Raw genomic sequence first — 16,780 nt, forward strand, 5'->3', positions numbered from 1 at the left:
CCAGGATGCTTGGATCTCCTGCTAAATATCCTTTTTTGTATAGCACCTCGGCAACTCGCACGCAAAGGGGTGGCGCCGACAACCGTTCGCTCGTGTAACCTTTGCTGCGGGTCACGTTAAGAAACACCAACAAACGAAAAAAACACCACGCAAAAAAAAAAAAAAAAAAATCTCCAATGGCCTTTTTCTTGCGACCTCTTTCCTCCTCACACCTTCCACCGTGTTCCTCGTAAGCGTGCCTAGGCGTACGTCGTCGTCCTCCAACCCCCCCCCCCCCCCCCCCCCCCCCCCCACAAAAAAAAAAAAAAAAAGCAATCTAGCAAGCGGTTGTGTTGGCACCCGAAGTCGTGATCGCACACACCACTTGCACACTTTCGAAACCACTTTCCCTTAGGCTCACGATTTCTGCTTAAAGCCAAGTGCACACACACACAAACACACAAAAAGAGAAGATAAAAGAAAAGCAGACAACAAACGCGATACAAAAAAGGGACACGACGAAAGAGCGACGGACACGCCGCGCTTGCCCCAACGATCTCTTGGCAACAATAACACTCCGGGTCGTGCATTGCCAGACGCTCTTCTTGTGTCGTCGACGGCCTCAAACGGCTTGCTTCCGTTTCCACAGTCATCGCCGTTTTTCTGCGTCGCTACTTCGTCCCGGCTCTTTCGCGGCTGGTTCTCCCACGCTCCTCCGAAGAAGAAACACACGAAGTGGAGAGACCTTAGCAACGAGACGACAAAGCGCGCAGACAAACGATGCAAAACGAAAGTGAGGACGTGACGAGACAGGGGAGAGAAGGGGGGCAGCAAGGGCGAGCACGCGAGCCAAGTCTCCGTGACCCAGAAAACGAGTGTTTCTTCTCCAACTGCCTGTCAACGGGAAACCGCCGTGTCCCAGAGCGAGATCTGTGAAACAACGAATGACACGACGGACGGGAAGGGGGAGGGGGAGGTGGGGGGGGGGGGGGGGAAGGGGGGGGGGGGGGGACTGACAGCTAATTTATATGTTGCGCTCGCAACAGTGTCGGATCGGCGAGGGTGCAAAGTGGATCGACTCACGGCCACTGTTGTAAACACCGGCTGCGTTTTCAGAGGTGCCAGGGTCAGATCCTGCGAGGAGGTTGTGTAGGTGTCCCCGGAATGATATACCCGGACATTTTATCCAGCATCCGATGAAATTGCGTTCGATGGAAGAACTTTCGATGAAACGGAGACGAAACGACGTTAGACCAAACGATATTCGACAAAACTTTGCTCGGTGAAACAGTGTTCGATGAAATTAATCCCCAGGCCCGCTACAAGAACATGTTTTGGTCTTCACAACCCGTGAAGAGAAATATCGGGCTTTAGACTCGAAAATCACGAATTTCATTGGCCCTTGAATCTGTTTCGATATGGTTGACATTTGCATCGGCGTGTAATGACCGTCTGCGTGATGACGTATCAAAGGCTACAGGTTACCAGTCTACTGGGCTTGCATCGGTCAAACTGCCCACAAGGACCCGTTTTCAAGAGAGGCTGACCTTCCACGGCAAGAACATTCCTAAAACAAATGAAAGCATTTTGAAGGAACTTCGCAAAGAATAGAATATACCAGACGACTCTCGACCACTGAGGCGGTTAAACCTCATTCAAGGTGTAAAGTACCTGGGAGCTGGTCACGATTCCCAGGTCCACTCAGCGAAAAACGAAAACAAAAATCCACACAACGGCTATATGAGGCGAGATAAAAGATAACTGACCGGAACATCACGAAAGCCGAACCTCAATGTTTGCAAATGACACACGAAAACCAACAAAAAATAATCTACAGAAAAAAAAAAAAAAAGCGAACAAAAAGGACGCGAGGTTTGCACAGAAAGTGACGAGAAGACATCATCCCCCACGCCAAGAGGTCATCTATCTTCGTTGACGCACCGAATTACGCCGACAAACTCCGGGAGGGCACACATCGGAGAATAGGACGGCGGCCGGTCGGGGCACGCGATGCCGGCGCAAATGTTTCCCCGGATCAACGCCTCCGAAAGTTCGCAACGACCCGGCCAGGCCCCGCCGATAGAGAACAGCCCTTTGAGAGCAGCCCTGCAGGCCACCACGACAGCCAAGATGAACAACCTCCTCCGCATGTTTCGCGGCTCCCTTTTTCGTCGGCGAAGCGGAAACACCTCCTCCACAGATACCAAGGTGTTGCGTTGCAATATACAACCACCCGGCTCTGCGTGCATTTTATTTATTTTTTTTGCCAACCAGGTTTTTTTTTTTTTTTTTTATTGCTTGCATAATCTATTGTGCAACTCTATTTAAACGCAGCAATCTGGAAAACTAGGTTAAAATATATTTTAAAAAAAACGTCGTGTTTATACAGGGGGGATCGATCGCCAAGTGTGGTACCGCGCGCCGCCGCTTGGAGCGCATGTAGCGAAAGCTCGCGCTGCCGAACCCAGGGCCACAGCTACCCGTTTCGAATTTAATGAGCATCGGATACCGGCGTGCGGCCGCGTATCACTACTGCGTGGTGCACGTTAAAGACCCCAGGCTAGCGGCTGTACCGCACTGGCTAAATTTCTCATCTACAGCTGGGAGACTCGTCGCCCCTGTGAGGCAGACCAAGTTCTAGGCTGTATAAACACACAAACAACCCAATTTTTTTTATTTATAACGCGCAAGCATCTCGGAGGGCATCGGGTACTTGTAACAGATGCTACGAGCCATCTTAAAAGAGTCAAAGCAGTGCACCACGCGCACCATGTGGGTCCTGCACGTCGCTGCGCTCAACCACAAGGTCACGTGACAAGCTCCGAGTTATGAATTGGCCGCGGCAGGTCGTAGCGTCAGCTGGGATACATCGTAAGGTAGAACGAAACATAAAAAAGGAACGCTTTTAAATTATCTTACTTCCCTCAAAAAAAGAGAAAAAAAAAAAGGTAGACAAGTACAGCCTTGTTTACGAGCACTCCGCGTGATAGGGACAGGTCTGCCAATCCAGAATGCCATTCGCGACCCAGATTATTCTCCAACGAGGCCCCCTCGTAAAAATCAAACCGAGAGAAAATTGGATCTTGACTGACGGACAGGAGTACCCCTCCTCCGGGCTCTTTCGCGCTCTCCCAAACACCGCGACATGAACACACACCTACACCGACATTAGCGGAACCGCGATGGCTATCGACCCTTTTAAAAGCGGGCGATAACCGTAAATTTAAATCTCTTCCGGGGCAGCTATCCTCCCCTCCTCCGCTAATCTTCGATGGAAGAGATTCTGCTAATGGTCCAAGCCGAATAAGGTCAAGACCACCAAAGCGAACGTCCGTAGACCAACAACAAAATACAGAAACCAAAAAAACAAGGAAGACTCCAACGTGTCCTTGCAGTCTCTTGTTGGCGGTCGTTGGCGCCATCATCTCCTTTTCCGGTCCGCGCCATCTTTTCTTTCGAAACACCCTCCTCCTTCGTCGCGTTCACTGCACACAGCAGACGACGGAGGTGAACTGACCGACCTTGTCCGCACGGGGGGGGGGGGGGGGGGGGGGGGGGGGACACCGTACAAGGTCGGTCAGCAGCCTAGGGATAGGATCGGCTTCGGCTTAGCCGCGACTTAGGCTTGACTACGGGTTCGGCTTGGCTTTCGGGGACATTACCCGCCCCCGGCCGTCTTATCCTGGCCCTGCAGGTGCTCTTTAGGCAGGGAAGGGCATCGGCGGGAGCATTGACACCGCTTTGTGTTCGCGGGCGGACGACACAGGTGCGACGACGCCGAGCGCGGGAGACAGCTCCACAAACAAAGGCGGAAATGCTAACGCGAATAATACTAAAAGTACGTTGACCACACCGGCGTCTCTCGCCCTACAGACTCCTCAACTGGTGACAAGCTCGGGCAGGGACGGCCTACAACCGCAGTCTCATTCATCACACAGAAAACAAAAACTGTTCGTCGGAGTAGACGTAACGACCACATTATCTGCGCACATGCCTCACGCATATTCGTAGCACGTTAGCATCTACATGCGTATGCTTAGAGCATGCCTCCAGGCGGGCTTTGCACGACCAATGGGACAAGACTGTCATAGAAGGAAGAAAAACGGGTCGGACAGTGTCCAGCAAGCCCGTAGCTTCCATCGCACACCTGCCGCAGCGACCATCTCCGCCCATCCGCATACGCAAGGTGCAGGCGTCTCGGCGTCCTTTGGGCACCCTCGAGAGGGGATCGTACAACGACCGTCTTCTCCAATATTATTGTCAGTGCGTGGAAAATACGACTTTCAGGTACACTATACATTTGCGTCGAATCGTCCCGGATCAGACGGACATCTTCGGAAGCAGCGGACGCGCAAGTTTCGAAGAACAAAGCGGAATTCAGCGAGGCAGTTAAGTTCGACAACAACGATCGTGGCTTGGATGCATGGCTCGCGGGTGGTGTCATGGCGCCACGCTGGCGGTCATCACTACTTGTCCTTGGCAAGAAAGGTATACGCGGTGAATAGCGGGCCCACCACAATGGCCGCCGATGTGACGTCGGTGCGAGCCAAGCATATGCACTCGGCAACACGCTCTCGGTGCTTGGCGGTGCGTCATCATATTTCGAGCCATCTTTTCACGTTTTCCACGTGGCATTGTTTTCCTCCGCAACAGGACAAAAAATAAATAAATAAATGAAGAAATCTACAAAATACAAGTAAATAGGTGAACCGCAGGTGCCTTGGACGGCCGAATGTACGCACACGTGTTCCAGACATTGTGCTCCATCAAGTGGAGATGCCATTGTCCTCGGAGCAGCCTTCCGATGACGAGGTCCGAGATAGCCATCCATGATCCCGTCTGCCACGAAAACGGAGGCTATAGACAGCTAAAAAAAATTCGCATCACTCATGGCCAAGTTCGTATGGTCGCCGACATAATAGGGCTGCATACGCAGGGTCGCTGAACACCTCCCAGCATGGACGGTGGCGAGAGAGTGCAAGTTTCTCTAACTTACAAAAAGACAGGAAGGAGGGGAAAAAAAAGGCAGAACAAAGCTGCTTGCCTCCCTACTCCACCAACAGCAGCAGAAGTTGTCATCCACCTCTGCACCAACTGAAAGACGAACAAAACGAATAAACAAAAACGAGAGGAAGAAATAACGTAGTCTTGTCCCTCGCAGAGCGCAGAACTGAGGTATTAGAGTATCAACAGTATATTCGCCCGGTCGTTTTGTCAGGGCACCTGAATCGAATCTGCGAGTGCCGAATGCTCGGTAACTTTTCCGAGCAGCTCGAGCGCCGACACGGGTATCGAGGGCAACTTCCAGAACCGCTCCACTGCCATGGCGCAAGCTAGCGTCCGATACGAAGGGTTTAGCCAATACCATTCATCCATCCAAAAAAAAAATGACATCCTTCAATGCGGACGCTATAGGTTTCGCTGCGGCCCCCCGTCAAGCGACCTTTACCTTCAAAGTACTATAATGCATGAAATGCATCTCAGGGAATCGGTGACGAGACGTATATTTTCTACGTGAAGTCAATGTTCCCACTATATTGAGCCGAGAAACTGAATTCGTGTATAGGTCTCGTGATATCGATTTCCTCGCTAAATTTAGCGGGAAATGGACGGACGGACACAATTTTGGGATTGGGGGGGGGGGGGGGGGGGGGCAGCATTAAAAAGCATTTCATGCTAGAAGTTTTCACGCTTCGGCATCCGGCTCATGCCGCCACTTCATTGGCCGCCACGCCCTGTCAGTGACAACCTTACAGGGCAATGAATACCAAGTTACAGGGCCGCGGGTGCAGCAAAGAGCAACTGCGCATGCTCAGAACACTTGTCTCGCAGGGCAGTCGACAATGCTGACAGCGTGCGAAAGGCGATTACTGGAATTATTGCCTCGATCATCCATAGCCTCCTGCCACGACAATGTTGTTGCCAGGTGGAATTACCGACAGGAGTTTGCTCCAACGCACATTCCGTTTTGTCGGAATGCAGCGCCGCTCCGAGCACGATGCCCGGGCCCAAAAGAACAGCGAGTCTCGTTGCAGCGCGTGGTGACGCTCTGGAAGGGGAGGGGGGTGTCGTCGTCTCCCGACCCCATTTCGGCCGGCGCGCAACGCGAATAGCCGAGGTCTCGGCACCCAAGGCTACGGCGGCGGCTAATGACGAGACCCCGGCGGCGACACACACGCACTTTCTCCCCTCTCGAGAAAGACAACATGCAGATCGCGCCCCGCCCGCCTCGGCTGTACGCCATCACCCGCAGTTCGCAGCCGCCAACGCGTGGCGGCTGCGAAATCCGTTCGGTTCGTGGAACACGTGGGTGCGCTCCACGGCAGTCAGGCTTACATCGATTCATTTATCTACTGCCGTGCACTGTATATACTTCTCGTTCAAAGAGGAAGATGTGACAATCAAAATGACGCGTTTTTATACGCGCTTGCATTTTTTGTCTTCCGTGGCTGCGAGCAATGACCGATTTCGCACCTTCCCCCAACCTATTGGAAGCGTGCGCGAACTACAGGGGGCGCAGTGCTTCGACACATCAGCGCCAAAAGTGTTAGCACGACTACGTTTCAAGCTTCGGTAAAACGTCCTACTATACAAATATCGCTTCACCAAATAAACACAACGCGTGAAACAGGCTTTGCCGCGCGTTCCCCAAACAGCGCACGAAGCGAGCTGACGAGCCGAGGGGCCCAAGATCTGCGCGGTCTGTCCCAGTCTGTCCTACCCGTGACGTCACGAAGGATGATGATGATGATAGCTAGAGAAGGGCCCCCTGTAGTTCGCACCCGCGAACTACAGGGGGCCCTTCTCTAGCTATCATCATCATCATCCTTCGTGACGTCACGGGCAGGACAGACTGGGACAGACCGCGCAGATCTTGGGCCCCTCGGCTCGTCAGCTCGCTTCGTGCGCTGTTTGGGGAACGCGCGGCAAAGCCTGTTTCACGCGTTGTGTTTATTTGGTGAAGCGATATTTGTATAGTAGGACGTTTTACCGAAGCTTGAAACGTAGTCTTGCTAACATTTTTTAGCGCTGACGTGTGGAAGCGATGGGATGGTAGTGGTGTGCTGTTCTCTACCACACTGCAAAACGTTGGATAACAAAAAATACAGGGTGTCACAAGAAAAAAAAAATTACAAGTATTTTGTACCGCAAATATAAACTCGCTGAACGCTCATTCTCCGCCCAAAGGTAGCACTAGAGGTTACAACAAGATGCCAAAGTTTCAGCCCGATCAGATACCTTATGCAAAAGTTATAAGTGATTTTCTGAAAAGTTCAATGGGAAAATGGAGCCCATTTTCGCCCGTTTTCGGTTTCTGGCGCCATATATAGCCCCATGTATTCAAAAACTCCGTTCGCTGTCATTCTCCCATGGAACATTTCAGAAAATAACTTATAACTTTTGAATAAGGCATCGGATAGGGCTGAAACTTTGGCATCTGGTTGTGAGCTCTAGAACTCCCTTTGGGCGGAGAACGAGCGTTCGGCGATTCCAAGTTTATTTTTGCGATAAAGACAAAAACCATTAAATTTTCTTTTGTGACAGCCTGTAGAATATCCCGCACTTTACCACGGCGAATATATAAGAGTGTATTTCTTATACATGGTTCGGTCAAAATAAAACGGAGAGACGAATGTCTCATCAAAATAAAAATAGGAAAGCGAAATTCGTGTATCCTCTTGGTTCCAATATGTTCTGTTTGCGCGTGTCTCATTTGTTTCAAGCTGATTCCTTTATGATTTTTGTAAACCAGTAAACAAATATTTTCTCAAAATAACTTCCAGGAATAAGCGGTCGCCGGCTTCCGGAGTCGTTTCAATTAAATCTCTGCTTCTTCACCCAGTCGACGCGAAACGCGCGAGACCCCCTCGCGACCGAAGTAAGTTGAAGCTCCTCCCACCTCTTTCCACTTTGGTAGTGCGAACGTTGCAGAGGAGGTGTCCTCCTCTCCACCGTCCGCACCGCTCGGCAGTACGAGGTCAGCTTTACGACACGTTTCAATTGGTTCGAAAATGACTGCAGACAGTCTTTTGTGCGTCCAATGTGACAGGTCCGTCCTACAAGGAAAAAACACGGCCCAGACTGTGTCCCCAGTCTCTCTTTTGTATGATGTATTGGCAGGTACGTAGTTCTATCATTCCCCATCTCTACTGTCTCGCCTTCTATAAACAAACGTCCAAAAGCTTCTGTCAATACCGCAAGTACCCAATGACCGTCCACGATCTCTACTGTCGCCTTCTAAACGAACGTCCAAAAGCTTCTGTCGACACCGCAAGTACTCGATGACGGTATCCCGCCAGGTTAAACGCAATGCTCAAAGCAATCACGACGGAACGGCCTCGACCGGGCAGCGCAGAGCACGAGGACACGATTACTTTTCCAACTATACACACGATAAAGATCGCGACCGAGACAAAACAGGGGCCCTATTTCGGTCACGGATAAACCCTACGACACGACCCCATTGGTTAGCGCACGCGCGCACCTATAGAGGTCGTCGATTACCGCCCGTTAGGAAATGAACAAAAAAAAAGAGTGCACGCCTTCAAACAGTGGTCTCTAAGACCATTCCATTTTCAGCGTGGTTAAACTGTCACTGTCGATCTCATCGTTCTGAGGTGAACGTTCATCGATGCGAAGTCGAGTACATGAGCGAAAAACCAACAGAAAGTCGCACGAAATGGATGAAATTGTTTAATGCTATTTTCGGGAAACAGAGATATTAGTGTCATTCGATGTACCTGCACCTTCTGCACCGGTGCAGAAAAGTGTAGGCAGTCTACTTCCGGTATGTGTATTGAGATACGACCGGAAGTTAACACTCCCTATACAGTATTCTGCACAGGTGCACAGGAGCTGCAGGGTAATTCGAACGAAACTATTATACTTACCAGCTACAAATCGCAAACGCGGCCTCGTTATAAGCGTATTTGCGATTTCATATAAATTTAAAAAAAAAACGTATTAAAATATTCTTTTTTATATATGTCCTGAATTCCGCGTCTTCTTCGGTTGCTTTCGCACGTGTAAAAACGCAGACTGCTTCGGCAGTACTATTTCGTCCTTCACCTCGTTCGGATACGGAAAGCTCGAAGTCACTAAAGCGAGCGAGCGCTGCAAAAGGGAATTCCAACGACGCCGGTTTTTGATTTCGTCACTTCGTTCCTCAAATCCAACACCGCTGCCGTACAAAATATAACAAGAAAAACGATACATTGGATACAATCCTAGACATCAGCACAAGGTCGAAGACTTTCTGGCGAGCGTTAAAAGAGAGCTTATAGAACCACTAATGACAAACAAAACTAATACGACAAAAAAAAAAAAACATACAAAAAAAGTTACAAGGGAGCTTAGAGTGCGACGCAGACGTTACTAAGCGTTATACTTTTTTTATATTCCAACACGTAAAAAATAGTTGGTGACAGTGTCAGGAACACGCCGCGATAATTGAGTTGACAGACACAACTTGCGCGTACCGGAAAAAAAAGAAAAAAAGAAAACGAGCACCGCAATGTCACTTCGATCGCCCAATTCTCGGTCTCCCACCTCCCAGAAACGTCAAAGCGGGCACAGTATACGCGCACACACGAATAAAGACCGGTAACCGAACCACCGAAACATACACAGCGAGGAGATTCAATAACGGCACATGCAGCCAACCGAGGCCTCAATTCAAAAGTTATTCTATTAGGAGCGGAAAAAAAAGCGGACAGCAGAAACCATTCGAGGAAAGCGAATCTCTCGAAAACCCCGAGGCGTACTTGTACTGAATATCAAAACAGCGACGTAAAAAGAAATGTTTCTTTGTCGAGACGTGGCAAAAGCAGCACGGATTCCATAATTGCCTTTGTAACGCTGTTGCCGGTTTCACCGTACTGTGGATGTTTGGTGGGATAACTGCATTTTTAGTGCCTTAGAAGTTATAACGGAACCACTCGCAGAAATTCATCCTCCGTGCATACCCTATGGTATACGGGACATGTCAGCGCAACCGGTCTGGTTACTGTGACAACATAAGCAGAACTATGTGCTGCTTATGTTGCAAGCACTTATTGCAAGCACTTATTCAAACTTACACCAATATATACGCTCATTTCCACCAGGAATCGAACCCAGAACCTTTTGAGGTACAGCCCGATGACCTCTGCGCCAGCTGAGGGACTTTTTTACGTGCACCGGCTAGGGTGAAGGCCCTCGTGTCTTCGTACAGTTACAACACGGCTATACTAACCGTAGTAGATGATGTGGAATATATCTATTAATAAACATAATGTTTCCCCTCAATCCCTAAAACATCTATATTTTTATTCTAGGCACATTTAAACGATTCCTCGCATTGGAGAACTTTGCAGATACAGGTCGCTGCCAATTTTTTACTCGTTATGTGGTGTAACCTGACTCAGTGTGATCCGTAACCTAATCTACCCGCAGAAGCCATTCCAGGAACCGCGGATGATCCAGTATAAGACGTCCCATGGAAACAAGAACCACCGATGGACCTCGTACACACAATAAGGACAAGATGCAGCATCAAACGGTCGTCTCTTGAACCGACATGATAGTCCAGAGAGCAATCCAACGTTTACTAAAAATAAAACGGGACAAAGGCAGCGATCGAGACTGCGAACAAACGACGAATCAAACAAGGGAGAAGGTATAATCTCGTTGCAAAAACTGAAACACCAGTTTTCCAGGTCAACTGCAAAGCTGGTCCTCAGAGCAGGACGAGACCATCAGTCGGGCATTACGACGAGCAGAAAAAAGGGCGGATCTCAGTTGCCACGCGGGCCATCACCATCAAAAGCCGAGTCGAAAGCGAACAAAGCGCCACCCCTGTGGTCCGCCTCATCGTACCGCAGAGGACACTACGAGCCGTCCTAACCAATCCGGTGCCGTCTGACTGTCACATGACCATCGGGAAGGAGCGCTGCAAGCTCACGTGATGCCAGCGCTGGATTGGCTGGTCGTAGCATCCGCAGCAATCCATCGCATGCGCAAAAAACAAAAAAAAAAATTGTTTGTTTGTTACAAGGAAAATAACACGGCACTTCGGGATCTTGGCAACCCTAGGCCCAAGCGTGAAACGTCGAGAAAGCCGACTCCGTACATCAATTAACCATTAGATTACACATTGCTAAGCAGAGTGCACGCGCGTAATTACAATTGAAATAAATATTAGTATTCTAAAAAAAAAAAAAAAAGAGCGTGGACGTGTGTGTGTTTTCTGCTTAGTAAATACGGCGTGCAGTCAGCCGTGTGGAAGAAAATTTCAAACCTGAATTGGTAAAACAGGTATTTTTAATCCCTTTTTCCCTTCGTTCTTTTGCTTTTAGTTTAATGTTATACGAAAATCGCGGAAAAAATATGTAATATAAGAGAGTACGGTATTTTCCGGGCTACAGTCCGCACCCGGTGTATAGTCCGCAGGGGCAAAGTTTTTGTCAAAAATAAAAGTTTTTGCTTAGATAGTGCGCACTTTATGCTTCGTCGACAAGAAAATGTTCTCATACTACGCCACAACTTGACAAACGTCTGCCTTCTTAGCTCACAAAGAAGCTTGTATTACACTATAGACACCATTTACATACTCTCTCATTCACAAAATCTGTCACGTCTGGTCGAAACGAACGACCTTGAAAAATAAAATTCCTGTACAGTTCGCACAGCCAAAAAATTTCTACTTTTAAACATGTATCGTCCGCGCGGACTATAGCCCGGAAAATACGGTATTTGTCTCGTGAATGTGTTCTTACGCAGCGGCATGCAAATTATAACCCCGTAACACACTCGATAAACGCTCTTATTACGTACTGGAAAACCACCAGGAAACACAAGTTTTCGCGTTAAAACGAACAGGGCGAAGAAACACTACAACTAAAATTGTACCGAAAACCGCACAGATGAAAAGTATAAAAAAGAAATCCAGTTTCGGCGAAAACAATTCAAACGAAGGCACACGAAAAAAAAAAAAAATAAACAAACGATTCGCCACTTTTCGAGCTTGTTTAATGAGCACTCTACTTTTTGCTTCCCCCTCTCTTTAGAGGTTTCACGTTGTTCCTTTTTCAATAGCGACTCTTTGATCCAGTATCGATCCCTGTGGGCGGCGTCTCTGTTTACAATCCTGCTTTTTTTTTTTTTTTTTTTCATGACACACGCACACATATTGTTATCTTTCCGAATCTTTTCCGTCGCACGAATCTAAAAGCCGTCAAAGTCTACGACAGCCTAGGAGGAACACAATCCAACAACTGCGCGCACACGAAAGCTCTCACACAAATGGATCCACGGTACATTATATACAAACACAAAAGCGAGAAAACATCGAGTACCCCACTGCTAATGATGTTTACGCTTCTGTCGACTTTTCTATACCCCCAGGCGACGCTCCGTTTTGCGACTCGAAAGAAATCTTCCTACGTCTGATTGAAAGCGTCAACTACACGCATCCAGCCAAAAAAAAAAAAAAAAATTAAAGTTTAAAAACGGAACTATATAAGAGAAAGGAAAAAAAAAAAAAAGGCGAACACGTAAATCACAGCGTTAAAGATACATTTGAAAAAAGGAAGATGAGAGGAGAGCGCCCATACAAGCCTCGCTGGAGACAGGTAAAACGAATCCGGCGAATCTGTAATTAGAAAATAGCGATTGCGCAATCCCGTTGCCAGGCGTACGCGCTACGGCCGATTACAAGAAACAAGACCAAAAGCCAAATGGAAGAGGAATTTCGAGGAGACAGTAATCCCCCTTGGAGCAGAAGCGTGCAGAAGCGGTTATGATAGGCCGGCGTTCCTGAGAAACAACCAGCCGACGAACACGAAGACCAGTCAGCAGCAAGCAGCACGCTCTCTTGGTCAGACTTTCACTCGCTTTGTTATACGGTCCCCGAATATCTTCCTCCAACGGCAAGCGGCGGCGCTACGTCACACCCTTTTTGCGTCAGCGGAAAAACAAACTAAAAACTAGGGCTGGGCGTCGATTAAGAGTTTTAACCCGATTAATCGCCACCCTTTAATCGATTAATTAATCGATTAATCGGTCTCGTTTATTTCATTGCAAAATATAAAAAAAGTCTTTTTTTTTTGCTGAATCTGTGATAAACGGTGCAATGTACAACTTAGATTATGAATTAATCTCGATATGTAGTTAAGAAGAGTATCAGAGACCTTTCGCTAAATATTACTTTTGCCGCGTGAGGCAAAGATGTTCGTTGATATTCTCTAGAAAGAGCGGCTTCCTTTCATTGTTCACAATAATCTCTACTGCGCTAAACAGACACTCGAACTACGTTGAAATGGCCGGGGACATGCGTAACCTCTGTACTTAATCGGATGCTATAAAAATATTGCCCCTGTACAGTTTACCTTGTTCTAAAATTTGACCTAAAGGTCACCCTTCGTACAGGCGTATTCGTCCACGTCTGCGTTATGGAAGCGTTTAATTTTGAGTTTCTTTTTGGTTCGTCTAAATATTACCGATTAACCAGTTAAAAAATTTAATCGCGATTAAAGCATTAATCGATTAATCGGTAGGTTAATCGATCATTTGCCCAGCCCTACTAAAAACCAAGAGGGGAAAGAAAAAAAGAAAAGACACAGCATTTTGTTTTAGTCGCTCGCCGATCCGCAATGAGCGGCTACAGAAGTTTAAGCGCTAAGAAGCTGTGCATTACGCTGCTCAAAGATAGTATTTAAAGTAAACATAATGACATAAGGCAATCGATAACCAGTTTAACGAGCCTAATCCGCGAACAAAACCGGGTGACAAGGAAAACACGCGGCGACCTTGACATTGAAGAGAGAAGGGTAGAGGAGGGAAAGAGGGAAAAGGCGTATTTGTTGAACTTTTTTTGTTTTCCTACGTTTTTCCTTTTTTAAAGAGGGTCTTGCAACTTCGACATTAAAGATCCACCGGGAAATGGGGCACGTGATAAACTATGCACTAAATAAAGAGAACGAGTAAATACGTTGAACTTGGCAGTGTCCGTTATCCCGATTAATAATCGTAGGGTGGGCGGACATGCCACAATGCACGCGCTCAACTGATTAAAAAAAAAAAAAAAGAGAAAAAGACGGGGCAACGGCCGACAATCTTATCCTGGCATTTAAAGAATCCGCCGCTCCACAAATAACTTTTTCGTAATCACTTTTTTTTCATTAATTTTTCCGAGTAAACTACATACCGTAGGGACAGAACGAGCGGGTTGGTATGGATAGTTAAACTTGAGGAAGAAAACGAGAAAGGACGGACAAACACAAACTTCCATGGAAGTTTGTGTTTGTCCGTCCTTTCTCGTTTTCTTCCTCAAGTTTAAACTACATACCGTTTCCAAGAGGTTCCCACGTTGCAGTTTAAATTGTTGGGACAACCAAGCGTGTGAGCGATGTGTGGAAACGAAGCGCCGAAGAGGTGAAATGAGCAGTTTCCGGCGACTATGACGCACGTCAGCGTGTTCGAACGAAGAGCTGCCTCCCCCGAACACTCCGAGATCATCGAACTAGAAGTTATATGCATCAAAAGAAACAGCTGAAACAATAAAATCTCAATCCCCCCCCCCCCCCCCCCCCTTAACTTAAACAACCAGCGAACTGAAAGAAAAAGAAGAAAAAAAAAGGAAAGAAAGAAGCGGTATGCAACAGTTGGAGTTGGGAGCAGCGCCCAGCGCGAAAACGCATCCGCCCCGACCAGCTGTGGTTGTTCCCAGTCAACTTTCCGCAAAACCGCAGACGATGACACGGCAGCGTGACACGGCCTATTCGGTCTCGAGCGGAACAGTACCCATGGCCAACTTTCGCGAAGTTTGGAGACACTTTGGGACCGCTGGCGACGATTCCAAACTCGAGCACACACCCACACCGCGTCGAAAAAAAAAAAAAGGCCCCCCTCGACCACAACAAGCTTCGGACAATAGAAAAATTTGCGGAGCAAAGCGCGCTGTCTGGCGCGGCGGACCGCCAACGGAAATGACAGTCTTACCAGTACTTTGGCGAAACGTAGTTCCAGCTCCGGCTGTTCGGGCATGGGCAACTTTGGGTTATCCACAGTGTGAAGTTTGGGCATGGTCGTTCTGGGCGGATCCTTGCGCGGGGTACTGGCGCCGATACCCATGACGGCCGGATCCGGCGGGCCGCTTCGCCTCTTCGAAAGGACGCACGCGCGAGCACAGGGAGGTGTTCACCCGAGCGACAAACTCAGCGGACGTCGGAGCACGCACCACACATTCACCAGGAAGGACGACGCACGGCGCTGATCCGGATCACGGCTTGTTGGTCAGGTGTGTCGCGAAACAAGGCATCCATTCGATCCTGCGCAGCTCGCATGCTGATTTCGGTCGCGGCGCTACGAAGAACGCATCTTCTCTTCGCAGACGCGCCCGCTCGGCTCTCTTCAAAACGGGAATTAAAGTGCGCATGCGCCCGCGAGCGCAGGTTTCTTACTTTGGACCAATCAGAACGAAGTGTTTTAAACAATCTCTATTCACTAATAGATCTTAGATTATTCGTTTAACCTAAATATTATAACTAAATAAGGTTAAGTAGAAGATAAATACAGCTTCAGTAACTACTCTCAGCGTTCTTTTGGAATGTTTGAGATGTTCGCTCATAGATGGTGCCACCTAACGGCTTAACAAACTAAATTTTAAAACACCTGGTAGGTAGCGCACACGGCCGCCCAAATCAAATTGTTTAGATGTATTTATTTGTCCAGCGTGTGGTGCGCGTGTGGCGTGCGTGCAAAGTTTACTCCGGAACGTGTAGGGTCGGGGATGGTTTCCCGATTTTCTCACGTTTAGTGAACAATGAAGCGTGCAATACAGCTTGGTGTAAGAACAGTCTACAAGTCTAGAAACCTCAGGGTGATTGCGACGAGCCATTCCTTCGCAAAGAACTACGCAACCGCTGCCGAAACATCGACGCCACAGGACAAGCAACACAACGACGCCGACACGCTCACTTCTGTAGTATCGCGGGTGAAACGCGACGTTGTCAAGGAGATACCCCATTTTGAGCATACTTCGGGACGCTCGTTCGAACGCGTGATAAGTACCCTGCATCAAAACGGCTTCCACGACTCCGCGATCGTCAACGTGATTACGGGAGCTCCCCGCATCGTCGAGTTGAGCGATTCGCTGAGCGACATCCTAGCCTACTGGCGATCCCTGTTCTTGAAAGAGGACGCGTTCTTCGACGTCATCGCCTCGGTTCCTGACCTACTCTACCTAAAGCCGTCCGCAGTCGAAGAAAGGAAGGCGCAACTCTTCACAATCTTCCCTCAAAAGGACATTTTCCGACTGCTCGCAGAGTGTCCCGACGCCTACACGGACGACTGGGACTCCATCATGGCCAAGATCAACTACATCGTGCATACCATGGGCATAAGCCAGGGGGAGGTAGCCAAGGGCGACATTCTGGCTTACAGTTTGCTTCACATCAAGACGAGGCACCAATTTCTCCTCCGCTGTGGCAAGTACAGGACTCCGAAGCCCAAGGAGAGAATAACGAAGAACCCCTCGCTCCACAAGATTGTGAAGACGCCAGTGGAGAACTTTGTCCGCTTCGCCGGCCTTACCATGGAAGAGTACCAGGTGTTTGAAAAGTTGATGGAGCTGGAGGCCGACCGGGAAGATGAGGAGTTCTACGATGAGGTGTTTACATAGATTCTTTCAGATTGCGTGTTAGTTAATAAATCTGTTAAGTAGGTACTCCTCACTCAGCATGCTGGTTATGGTACCAATAATTGTACTTGTGATCTGTAGCTACTTCTTAAAATTGACCTTGCGTTTGCATTGCGTATACAT

General features: G+C 48.4%; 2 protein-coding genes across 3 annotated transcripts in view; one reads left to right on the forward strand and one right to left on the reverse strand.

The window, feature by feature from the left end:
* Nucleotides 1-15,389, reverse strand: part of LOC8050451 (formin-like protein) — a 224,540-nt gene extending 209,151 nt beyond the window's left edge. For both annotated transcript variants that reach the window (XM_042293955.1, XM_042293954.1), the window contains exon 1: nt 14,959-15,389. In XM_042293955.1, the coding sequence (XP_042149889.1) occupies nt 14,959-15,090 (132 nt within the window). In that variant the 5' untranslated portion in view covers nt 15,091-15,389. The remainder of the gene's footprint in view (nt 1-14,958) is intronic.
* A 274-nt stretch (nt 15,390-15,663) lies between these two features.
* Nucleotides 15,664-16,684, forward strand: LOC8034908. Its single transcript, XM_002410727.5, has one exon. It carries the CDS (start codon nt 15,782-15,784, stop codon nt 16,637-16,639), a length of 858 nt encoding a protein of 285 aa, XP_002410772.4. The 5' UTR covers nt 15,664-15,781; the 3' UTR covers nt 16,640-16,684.
* The last annotated feature ends 96 nt before the right edge of the window (nt 16,685-16,780 follow it).

The sequence above is a fragment of the Ixodes scapularis genome, unplaced genomic scaffold, assembly GCF_016920785.2.
Source record: "Ixodes scapularis isolate PalLabHiFi unplaced genomic scaffold, ASM1692078v2 PGA_scaffold5__190_contigs__length_132052651, whole genome shotgun sequence".
Classification (NCBI taxonomy): Eukaryota; Metazoa; Arthropoda; class Arachnida; order Ixodida; family Ixodidae; genus Ixodes; species Ixodes scapularis.

Bases quoted from the DNA above. Each gene is read 5' to 3' on its own strand.
- LOC8034908 (XM_002410727.5), top strand. From the start codon at position 15,782: ATGAAGCGTGCAATACAGCTTGGTGTAAGAACAGTCTACAAGTCTAGA.